The sequence below is a fragment of the Trichechus manatus genome, unplaced genomic scaffold (assembly GCF_000243295.1).
Source record: "Trichechus manatus latirostris isolate Lorelei unplaced genomic scaffold, TriManLat1.0 scaffold00135, whole genome shotgun sequence".
NCBI classification, from domain to species: Eukaryota; Metazoa; Chordata; class Mammalia; order Sirenia; family Trichechidae; genus Trichechus; species Trichechus manatus.
The window spans coordinates 7,127,435-7,139,899 of NW_004444071.1; the positions used below are offsets into that span (position 1 = coordinate 7,127,435).

At 35.5% G+C, this 12,465-nt stretch overlaps 1 protein-coding gene across 7 annotated transcripts in view; it reads right to left on the bottom strand.

Moving 5' to 3' along the window:
* Positions 1-12,465, bottom strand: part of LMBRD2 (LMBR1 domain containing 2) — a 77,467-nt gene that overhangs the window by 15,431 nt on the left and 49,571 nt on the right. For all 7 annotated transcript variants that reach the window (XM_023739506.1, XM_023739500.1, XM_023739502.1 and 4 more), the window contains 7 exons: positions 9,974-10,048; positions 8,640-8,753; positions 7,694-7,877; positions 4,651-4,832; positions 3,953-4,086; positions 1,563-1,668; positions 965-1,062 (listed from right to left, as the gene is read on the bottom strand). In XM_023739506.1, coding sequence (XP_023595274.1) covers positions 965-1,062; positions 1,563-1,668; positions 3,953-4,086; positions 4,651-4,832; positions 7,694-7,877; positions 8,640-8,753; positions 9,974-10,048 — 893 coding nt within the window. The remainder of the gene's footprint in view (positions 1-964; positions 1,063-1,562; positions 1,669-3,952; positions 4,087-4,650; positions 4,833-7,693; positions 7,878-8,639; positions 8,754-9,973; positions 10,049-12,465) is intronic.

Consider the following 12,465-nt stretch of genomic DNA (forward strand, 5'->3'; position numbering starts at 1 on the left):
ACCTGTAGGACAGAGCAGAACTGCCCCATAGGGTTTCCAAGAAGCAGTTGGTGGATTTGAACTGCCTACCTTTGGGTGAGCTAAACAAAGGTGTATGGTCATGTTTATTCTATTAGTTAACTAACCGAGAGGGCAGCAGTTCGAATCCACCAGCTGCTCCTTGGAAACTCCTTTCAGTAATATTGATAAAATATTTTTCTTTAGCAAAAAACCTTAAAACCTATGGGGCAGTTCCGCTCTGACCTATAGGGTCACTATAAATCAGATTTGACTCGACAGCAGTGGGTTTTTGGGTTTTTCTAGAGCACTTAAACAGTGAAAGATGCAGACAAACAGAACAGGATGAGGACACCCAACACAGGGAAGGAAGTAAGGAAGATAGGGTACTAGGAGCCAAGCACACTTGTCATTTAGCTCCTTCTGAATTTTACCCCTGCCAAAATTCCACCACTTTTCTTATCCCATTAATAACAGCAGGCCATTTATGTTCCAAAATTAGGGGGAAATTCTCTTCCAGTCTCTATGTACTGCCTGACTACAATTGTTCCTCACTTGACCCTTTGCGCTGACTATGGTCTGAAACATCTAGAAACCCAGAAATGCTTGTGGGGAAAGCCCTAAGACAAACTTATATTATCGGATAGAAGCTGTGCACGGGGGTGCTTTACAAGCTACATTGACTGTCAATGTCAAAGCCAGGATTTAGAGTTAACATTCTTGAATTAACTCTATTACTTTGTAGCCTAAATACTCTACCTCTCTTTTCCTTAAAATATCCTCAGAGGAAGAGCCTGACCTGGTTAACTCAAGCAATCTCTTCAAATTATTCCCAGCTTCTCCCACAGTTACGATAAAACAGATGACAACCAAAACCAACCAGTGAATATTTAACAGAGCTTTAAGGAGAAAGGATATTCAGATTAGGGTAAGAATATGAGGAAGAGTAATCAATGTTGTTTCTTACCTAAAATAAGTAGCAATGCAGAGAATTACCACCAACATAGGATAATATATATAGAAGCCATCTGCAATAAAGGATAAAACTTTCATGGAACCCATAATCTGAAGAGCAAGAAAAAAGTAAATTAAATTAGCACAATTCTGTATTTTTTATTCCTTTTCATTATTAGGAAATTTGCCAAAAGCCAATTATATCAATAAATTTGGACTTTTCAAAAAGTACAAACAAAGCACTAAATGGACTTTTTAAAAAAAAAACTTGCTTCTTATTAAGGTTTTTGCTAAAGAAAATTAATATTTTATAAATATTACTGAAAATTATCATACGCATTAAGACTAATAAATATAACAGGTCATCTCTGTTAATACTTCTCAGCTAGACAATCTATGTGAATAAAAAATTTATAATAAAAGAAAATACAATGACTTTTATCTAGTTATTAGTAAGTCATACACAACCTTTAAGAGAAAGTTCAGTTATTGAGAAAAAGAATCCAAATAATGCTACAGAATTTTTCTGCCAGCATTAAAAGAAATTTCACAATAACAATATCTCAATTAGATGATGAATCTAAAGAACTCTGTTTTCTGACCATACTTACAGATGTATAAGCAGTTGGCTGAGTATTCTGGTGAGAGATGGATGAATCCATATGGGTCAAACCCAAAAAATTAAGACATAAAGGAGGAGTTAAACGGCAAAATAACCTGCAATAAGGATTTTAAAACAGAATATATGTTTTTAAAAAAGCAGCAAAATATATTTCATGCTATATAAAAATGTATTAGGAATATTTCAGATCATTCTAACTATTGTATTGTTGTTGTTAGGGACCTTTGAGTTGGTTCTAACTCATAGTGCCCCATGTACAATAGAACACAACACTGCCCAGTCCTGCACCATCCTCACAATCATTGCTATGCTTGAGCCCATCGTTACAACTACTATATTAGTTTTATCTATTTGCATTTTATATATTCTGAATTCTGAATGTGAATTTCCCTTATTTACTTGGAAGACATTTTGAAAATCCAATTAACTACATCCCCCTTACAAACACATCAACATGGCAAAACTCCAGTCTCAGGCTGCCTGCTTTGGTAGTATTTGCCCCTGCTGTATTATGAGCTGGAATCAACTGGATGGCAACAGATTTTTGGTATCCCAAGAATTTGTGGAATGCCTTCACATGCACCTCCTTCAATTCTACTATCTGTGCAATCCATCTCAGCAGCAAGGCCAGAACAGCGACATCCTCAAGGTGAATTCTACTCAGTACATAAAACATCTGAAGCTGTATCAAAACATGTCAGTCTGACAAGTGCAGGGATAAAGAACTGCTAGAGGTCAGTTTTATCCAGATAAAAAAGAACCTTACAAAACTACAGGGATGGAGAATCGAGGGAGGGGATAGCGTGGAGTGAATGCAAAGACAAAGGGAGTTCTTTATAGCGACTGGAATACTGGTATAGTGATTGTGGCAGTGGTTACAGGAATCTACACACATGCACACACATACACACAAACGAATGAAGGCTAAAAAATGGTGAAAACTGAACAAGGTCTGTGGTCTAGTTAACAGCAATGTACCAAAGTCAATTTCCTGGTTTTGATATTGTACAACAGCTATATAAGATGTCACCATTGGGGGGTGCTGGGTGAAGGGTACATGGGACTCTTTGTACTATTTTTGCAACTTCCTGTAAGCCTATAGTTTTGAAAAAAAAAAAAGAAAAAGTTTTTTTAAAAAAGAAAGTATTTTAGAGATGCTTCAGATATCAATTCCTTTGTGAACTTCACTAAGTCTAGCCTTCATAAATACCTACTACGACTGTTGTAACAATCAGGAAAAGTTGTGCAACCTAGTCCAAGCTGGAGCCATCTCTCTGAACTCTCTTAATCCCTTAGGAAAACTGTTCCTGTTGTTTTGTTAGTCCTCATCCATCTAGTTTCATGCCATTGAATCTTAGAACATTCTCTACATCTAATTTAGTCCCTAAATTCTCAATTGTTCCTATTATTTACTAATTTATTATTGAATCTCTTATGGGTTGTCATGGATTGAATTATGTCCCCCCAAAATATCTGTCTACTTGGCTAGATCATGAGTCCCAGTATTGTTTGATTGTCTACCATTTTGTCATCTGATGTGATTTCCCTATGTATTGTAAATCCTATCACTATGATGCAGTAAGATAAATTAGTAACAGTTATATTGATGGATCTAAAAGATTAGATAGTGTCTTAAGCCAATCTCTTTTGCGATATAAAAGAGAGAGGCGAGCAGAGAGACATGGAGACCTCATACCACCAAGAAAGCAGTGCTGGGAACAGAGCACATCCTTTGGACCTGAGGTTCCTGTGCTGAGATGCTCCCAGACCAAGGGAAGACTGATGACAAGGACATTCCTCCAGAACCGACGCCCTGAATTCAGACTTCTAGCCTACTGCACTGTCAGAGAATAAACTTCTCTTTGTTAAAGCCATCCACTTGTAGTATTTCTGTTACAACAGCACTAAATGACTAAGACAAGGGTAAATTCAGTCTTACCATGTCTTTCTTCTCTTTCCTAACCCAGCATGCCTATTTTAACCTTAAACTTCAAGCAGTATTTAGCTGGCAATCAATGAACATCTATTTAGTACTTAAATCTAATTAATGTTGTGTTGTTGTCAGTTGCGGTCAAGTCAATTCCGACTCACGGCAACCCTACGTGTGCAGAGTAGAATTGCTCCATAGAGTTTTCAAGGCTGTGACGTTTCAGAAGCAGATTGCCAGGCCTTCTTCCACGGCACCTCTGGGTAGGTATGAACCACCAAATTTTTGGCTAGTACTCGAGTACTTATCACTGGTGCCACCCAGGGAATCAACAGCTCACAGAAATACAGCTATTAGTAGAACACCCATAAACAACAAGAAATAAAAGAGAAATCTATAAGAATACATATAATGGAGACAATTCTCTTGTTTCTAAACACAATCTTACTTACATGCCACTGAAAAGAAGGCTGTAAGCATCAGTCTGGTGATGTGAAGCCAAGTAATAATAGTTAAATACACGGATCCTGAACACAGTAGAATAAACACAGATACTTAGGAAGAAGATGGAAAAGAAGCAAGCAATCTGAAAAAACAAAACAAAACACCAACAACAAAAAAACAAGTTTGTTTAAGACTACTGGACTTTAACCTAGTCCTTTATATATTATCACAGCATTTCCTTCATTCCCAGCTAACTTATTGAGGTTCTAAAATTTAAACACAAAAACATTTTTTTTAGCATCTAAGTAAATGAAATTATGAAAAATATCCACATTTAAAACAGTTCAACATCCTAGATCCGTAAATTTCAAATCCACCTCCTGAAGTGAGCCTGTTTTCCAATTCCCTTGGGAACGCCTCACGTCAAGACTATAAGTTACGTAGCTTCACTGGCATAAAGAGGATCAAAGTATTCATACAAGAAAATTCTGCACTATTTTGCACTTTTTCAGCTCTCCTAAAATACAGTTCTCAGTTTTTATAGTCTAGGTAAACTGATGAAACTCATTTTTAGAAGTCTGAATAATAACACTTTTAACTTCACTGTTTTAATTATTAGTAGAATAAATATATAGAAAAAAGCTACAATAGTTAAGGATTAACTATGAACTGACACATACTTATGACAAATATATACTAAACTGACCTCGATATAAATATAATTGTATGTTTTTTCTGCCAGCTGTATGAAGACTGCAAAGAGGGATAGGACAGGTCTAGTGCTAAAGAATGTGCACTCTGACCACACAACAATCACAGAGAAGACAGACAAAACCACAGCAAGTATCCTGTAAAACCAGGGTCGTAAAAGGCATTCCCAGTACCATTCTGGAAAAAGAAAAAGAAAAAAAAGATTAGAAAAACTCATGAAAGAATAAATGTTTCCCTACAATATACTTAATAACAAAGAAAAATAGTAATTTTACAGTGGAGGAACCTGGCGGACACCACCCTAGCCAAATGATCACCAGTAGTGGGACAAACCGACATCCTGTGTCTCCTGCTATGATGTACTGAGAACACACCACCACTGCTGTGGTATTCCTGCAGAACAGTAATCAATCTAATCACATGGAAACATTGAAGTCAAATTCAGGGACACTTGGTTGCTAACTGCAAGGTCGGTGGCTAGAACCCACCAACCGCTCTGTAGGAGAAAGATGTGGCAGTCTGCTTCCATAAAGATTTATAGCCTTGGAAAGTATAGGGCAGTTTTACTCTATTCTGTGATTTGGAATCAATTTGATGGCATTGGGTTTTCTATGATGAGAAACTGTTCTAGATTAAAGGACACTAATGGGGACATGACAACTGAATGCAATGCGTGATCTGGGATTTTTTATCAAGGATATTATTGGGATTATTTTCAAAATCTAAATAAGCTCAATAGATTATATATAGTATTGTATCAGTGTTAATTTACTGATTTTGATAATTATACTTGGTTTTGAAAGAGAATGTCTTTATTTTTTAAAAATACACACTGAAGCACTTAGGGGTAAAGAGGAATCATGTCTGGATTGGATTCTCAAAAGATTCAGGTAAAAATATAGACAGAGAAAAATATAAAGCAAATGAATTTGATAAAATGTAATTTGGGGAATCTGGGTGAAAGGTATCTAGGAATTGTCTATAATATTCTTGCAACTTCTTTTGTTCAGTCTGAATTTAGATAAAAATAAAAGTTTCAAAAAAAAAAGAAGCTCATAAAATTGAAAAGGCTGTATTTTCACTCGATCCATTGGAGATTTGAGCTCCTGGTTTACTGTCTTTTCAACACTACTCTCAGTCTAATCTCTGGTAATTTCAGTATTCACATAGGTGATCCTCCTTTCAATATCTTGGTCTCTCAATTCCTTGATCGCTCCTCTAATAATCTTGTCCTCCACCCTACCTCAATTACTCATTCCCATAGTTATCCCTAAACCTTTTATTGTCAACAACTCCAACACTTCCACAGAACCTCAATTTCCAGCATCTCTTTCTCCAAATAATACCTCCATCTAGTATACCAACTTCACTGACTGACTCCACCTGGATCAACAATCCATTTATTCTACTGCCTTTTTAATGTTCCCTAATATCCTCATGTCCTTCCTTACCCAGTTTAGATTCCACAGTCTTTGATGATAATCACTCTCTAATTTCCCAATTTCTGGTTAGATCCAACTCCCTGTGCCTGCACCCACACAGCTGCACATTGCAGGAGAAAGACAATCAACTTTGCTGACTGGTCTTACTTTAAAGTCATAATCACCAGCTTAAAGTCAGCCCCTAGAACTGCCTGGTTAGTTTATTATAATTCCCTAATCTCTCATGCCCACTCTACTAGGCAACTATATTGTAACTTCTCTCCTAAAATCTTGAAAATCTCTACCCCTATGTTACTCAGCATTTCACAGAGAAAACAGAAGCAGTCAGAAGAGAACTTCCCCAAGTTCCTAACACACATCATCTCACCTGCTTAGCTACATCTGTGTCATACCTTCTGTCTAAGGCTATTCTTTTCATTTGTTCACTATTTCGCATCTCATCTCTCCTACTCATGAACACTGTCCCAGCAATTCCTGCCTCACATTTCTGAAATCCAATGACCGAATCTTAGTATTCATGATCCTTGACCTATGTGCAACATTTGAAAAGGTACTGTACACATCCTTCCCCTCAAAATACTTCACTGTCTTCATTTTCCTCCTGTTTCACTGGCCGCTCCTTTTTAGTCTTTTTTGCTCGTCAACCTGATCTCTACAGTGCCTCTTTTCTGGAGTGCCTCAGGGATTAGTCCTCAGACACTTGCTTTTCTCTATCCCAATCATTTCTTTACTAATTTTATCCTGACCCATGGCTCAACTATACACTGATGACCCTAATTTCTATCTCTAGCCCAGAATTCTCCTTTGAACTCTAATTTCTATAGTCAACTACCTACTCAGCATCTTTATTCATACCTTTTTGTGTTTATCACTCCGCAAGGCAGGAATTTCTACCTGTTTTGCTCACTGATACCAAGTACCCAACAATACACAGCATATATATGCTTAAACATATGTTCAATGAATGAAAACAGGCATCACACCATTCCTTAATTTAATGTGAAGGGATCTTTGTTGAAAAATTTATCTGAGATATGTTTTGGCCATTAAGTCTTCATACTCAAGACCAAACATGCAAAAGAGAATCAAGTGAATATAACTATTTGTTTGAATAATTAAGGCAAAGAGAAATTTTAGTACAGTGATAGTCTGGTATTTTTAGTAAATTTTTACTAAATTTGATAACATTTGAAAAGAGTATAATAAATAATCATGAGGGAGAAAAAAACGATGACTAGTGGGTGTAGGTTTTGTATATAAACTAATAATTGAAAACAATCAAAGAGGACATCTTACGGTAATATTTTAGTAGTATGTTAAAACACCCAAGCTTGTAATGTAAAATTATTCAAAATCCTAATTATCTTAAGTAGATTATACACCATACAAAATATGCTTTATGTAGCACATATATTTTTGTAGGAAATTTTAATTATTTGTGAAGTAACAGTGAAAACTGATAGATTATGTTTTATATGACAAGTAGCTATTCTGGGGGGAAAGTTTATCAGATAGGTATTATTACCACATGGTATAAATTAAAGTTACTTAATACAAATACAATTTACATTAGTGAAAATATATACTTTTTCATACCAACTGTTGGATTATAAAAATACTGGGTAAATCTATTTTCTGGCTCTGGTGACTGAAAAGTGTGAACAAACTGACGAGTTGCACTGGCTTCATTTTTTGCTACATCTTCCAGATAAAATGCCTGTTCCAAAAGAATTTGCCATTGTACTTGAGTTCGACGGTGCCTCTGAACTGAATAAATCACCTAAAAGAGAAAAGAGGGGTGTATCCATCAGTTTTTTGATCCAAGAGCGATTCAATTCCCTATCATGGAGCATGTTTTTTTTTTTTCTGTTGCAACAACAGGAAAGTGCTAGTGGCGTTTGTTGGGTGGAGCCAAGGATGTTAATGTTCTATAATATATGTAACAATTCTGCTCAGTGAGCAGCTCGCCCTCCCAAAATGCCAATAGTGTGGAGCCCTGGTGGTGTAATGGTTAAGAGCTTGGCAGCTAATCAAAATGCCAACAGTGCTCCTCTCCAAAAACACTAAGTTAGACCAAAAACACTTCAAAGAATGATAGGACAGCATCGAAGGACGTTTTAGATATACAATTACTAAAAATCCCTTTTTTGATGAGTAATAACTAAAATCTAACTAAAATCATCAGTAAATAAATAACTATACAGTCAGCCCTCCGCATCTTCGGGTTCCACCTCTACGGATTCAACCAACCAACCACGGAATGAAAATATTCAAGAAAAAAAAAAAAAAACTTTTTTTCTTGTCATTATTCCCTAAACAATACAGCATAACAACTATTCACATAGTATTTACATTGCGTTAGGTATTATAAGTAAGCTAGAGATAATGTGAAGTATACAGGAAGATGTGCGTAGGTTATATGCAAATACTATGCCATTTTATATAGGGAATTGAGTATCCCTGGATTTTGGTATCCGCAGGGGTCCTGGAACCAATCTCCCACCAATACTGAGGGACAACTGTAATTAATAAATAAAGTTACCTGCTTATGCAGTTTTACTAGACTTTTTTCACTTGGATAGGTATTATGTTTTTCATCAAAATCTTCATAATCATCCATGTTCCTACCCATTTTTTCCTGGTACTCTGTAGGGCACTGAAAAGGATAGTTAGATTATTTTTTTAAACCTTACTTGCAAAAAGATAAAAATTTAATTTTTATTAAAAATCTATTTATGGGTGTTTCTAATTTTCTCAAAAACAAATCTTGGCATCTCTAAATAATTGAACTTACATGCCAATGTTTTCTTGAAAATGTTTTAAAAGATGTATTGAGTTCTGAGCTATAAAAAAAACTTTTCTTCTCATCTCTATTGTTATTAATCTTTATACTCAGATACACTAGCTTGGAATGGGTGGGAGCAGGGGAGCTTACCTACATGAGGCAACTAGTATTTGAGGATTACTCTAAGCAGGCACCTGATGAAACTGTTGTTTTCATAGCTAAGTAATGAGGAAGACTCATGACATATCCAACATACTGAATTTTTTAAAGAAATTGTACTGGAAAACAAATACAAGCTTTAGAGTCATCTTGCCTACTACTAGCCATTTATTATCTACATAAACTTGTGCAAATTACTCAACCTCCTTGAATAAGTCTCAAAATGTAGCAAATGTGACAGAAATGGTTATAGAGAATTGATTCCCATGACAATCATCTTAGCTGAAAGAAACACTAGCTAACAATAAGTACAAGAGATTTAAAATATAGGAAAAGAATTATTTCAGTGGTTCTGTGGATACATTAAAGACTATTGGGGAACTCTTGGAATAACTATTTGTGGAAGTATATGAATGCCCCTAATTCAACACCAATGAATCAAAGTCTTAATTTTATGGCTTTTTATTAAATATCTATGTTAAATATCTCGTCATTCATTTTTTGATATATGAAATGTATTATAAAATGACACGTAGGAAGGTGATTTAAAGAGATTATTATTGAGGCCCTACTTTACTTTCTTCTAGGGAGAGATGCCTTTAGTGACCATGTACAATGATATTTTTATAGACTGTAAAGGTCCATCTCCATCACTGTGTCATGGCAATCACTATACATCACTCAACATCACCTCTACCTCCAAATTTCAATGGAAAATACTGTCAATAATTAATGTTAAACTTGTAACAACAAAAGAACATATTGTGTATACAAATAATTACTAGTTTATGGTTAAGATTTCCATGAAAATGGAAAGAAGTTAGGAAGACCTCAGCTATAGACCGTTCTCATACTTTTCTGATACTTTTATTATAATATTATATAAATTTATATTTAAAAAGAAAACAGATGAGATAATATGATCTAATTACCTTTTTAAGTATTGTATCAACACATTTTCTCAATGGGTGGTTATACTTGATGCTTTCATTCACTTTATGAACCTCCTATAAAAACAGTAAGACAAATAATTTCTATGGACCAGACATTTCAAATGAGAAGAATACACTAGGTATTATATATATTTTCACAAGTTGAATTTCAATGCAAATTACTTACCATATACATACAGCCCCTTTCACTGAATAAAAATCACTAAGAATGCAAGCAAAAATTCAGTCATTAAATAGCTATACCTATACTGTCACACTTTTTATTACTTTCTAAATTTACTCTCTTATCAGCTGCCTACTTGGTACACAGAGATGAATAAGCATTATAATAAAAAAGTTACACAGGATCAGACAAGCTTTGTGATCCTCTATAAATTATTTGAAAAGAACAGACTTGTGTTCCTCTATGTTGCTAACCCAAAGATCTATTAATTATCTCATTATTTAAAACACACTGAAGAAACTAGAGGGAGCAGAAAATGTAAAAATGTCACAAAGTATCTCCTCCTTTCCAATAGGAGAGTATTCTAAAGCAATACAATGAATTGTTCATCCAACATTTATTTATTAAGCACACACTATGGGCCAGGCACTATAGGTGTAAGGATCCCATAATCCATATTGGTACAGAAGGCATGGAAGTCTTTGACAGAGATTACAGTTTGGTGATGAGATAATTAAATGAGCAATTTAATGAGTAGGAAAGACAAAAAGGAATTAAGGAGGGGAAACTTTAGAACCAGTAGTCTCCAAAGGAATCACAATATTCTATAATATTAATTGGAACCGTTGTTCTAGGCAGAAGAAATAGCATGTTCAAAGGCTGGGAAGCAAGAGAGAACATGGGGAACCAAAGACCAGTATTTTCAAAAGAACATCTGACAGTAAGGTAGACAATGTTTTTAAGGGATATAAAATCAGAGTCAGGGAAACCATATGGAATACAGACAAAGTTATAAAAAAAAAATTATAATTTATATGATAGAATCAGTATTCTTAATATATGAAGAGCCCTCACAAATCAATATAAAAAATGGGCAAGACACAAAAGAAACACAATTGGCCAATAAATATCTGAAAAAATAGGTCAGCTCACTAAAAATAATTAAAAATTTAAAAAAATGAGAAAAGTTTTCAGGAAAAATTGTAAATATTGGTATCATTTAATTATGTGAGATTTTGGGGAAATGGGCCCTCCTGTACACAGTAGAAAGCAATATAGCCTATTTCAAGGGTAATTTAGCAAAGTCTATTAACATGTAAAATATGGATACTCTATGCTGATTCATAGAATATGCATAGAATATGCATATTCTGTTGTTGTTGTTGTTAGGTGCCCTCTAGTTGGTTCCACTCATAGTGACCCTATGTACAACAGAACGAAACACTGCCTAGTCCTGCGCCATCCCCACAATCCTTGCTATGCTTGAGCCCAATGTTGCAGCTATTGTGTCAATCCATCTCATTGAAGGTCTTCCTTTTTTTTGCTGACCCTCTATTCTACCGAGCATGATGTCCTTCTGCACAGACTGATCCCTCCTGGTAACATGTCCAAAGTATGTAAGGTAGTCTTGCTACCCTTGCTTCTAAGGAGCATTCTGGTTGTACTTCTTCCAAGACAGATTTGTTCGTTCTTTTGGTAGTCCACAGTATATTCAATATTCTTCGCCAACACCACAATTCAAAGGCATCAATTCTTCTTCAGTTTTCCTTATTCACTGTCCAGCTTTTGCATACATATGAGGCAACCGAAAACACCACAGCTTGGGTTAGGCACACCTTAGTCTTAAAGGTGACATCTTTGCTTTTCAACACCTTAAAGAGAGGTCTTTTGCAGCAGATTTGCCCAGTGCAATATGTTGTTTGATTTCTTGACTGCTGCTTCTATGAGTGTTGATTGCGGATCCAAATAAAATGAAATCCTTGACAACTTCAATCTGTTCTTTGTTATCATGTTAGGATTTTTGTTTTCTTTATGTTGACGTGTAATCCATATTGACGGCTGTGGTCTTTGATCTTCATCAGTAAGTGCTTCAAGTCCTCTTCACTTTCAGCAAGCAAGGTTGTGTCATCTGCATATCACAGGTTGTTAATGAGTCTTCCTCCAATCCTAATGCCATGTGCTTCTTAATATAGTCCAGCTTCTCAGATTATTTGCTCAGCATACAGACTGAATAGGTATGGTGAAAGGACACAACCCTGATGCACCTTTCCTGACTTTAAACCATGCAGTATCCCCTTGTTCTGTCAGAACGACTGCCTCTTCTTGATCTATGTACAGGTTCCTCATGAGCACAATTAAGTGTTCTGGACTTCCCATTCTTCGCAATGTTATCCACAATTTGTTATGATCCACACGGTCGAATGCCTTAGCATAGTCAATAAAACACATGTAAACATCTTTCTGGTATTCTCTGCTTTCAGCCAGAACCCATCTAACATCAGCTATGATATCCCTGGTTCCACGTCCT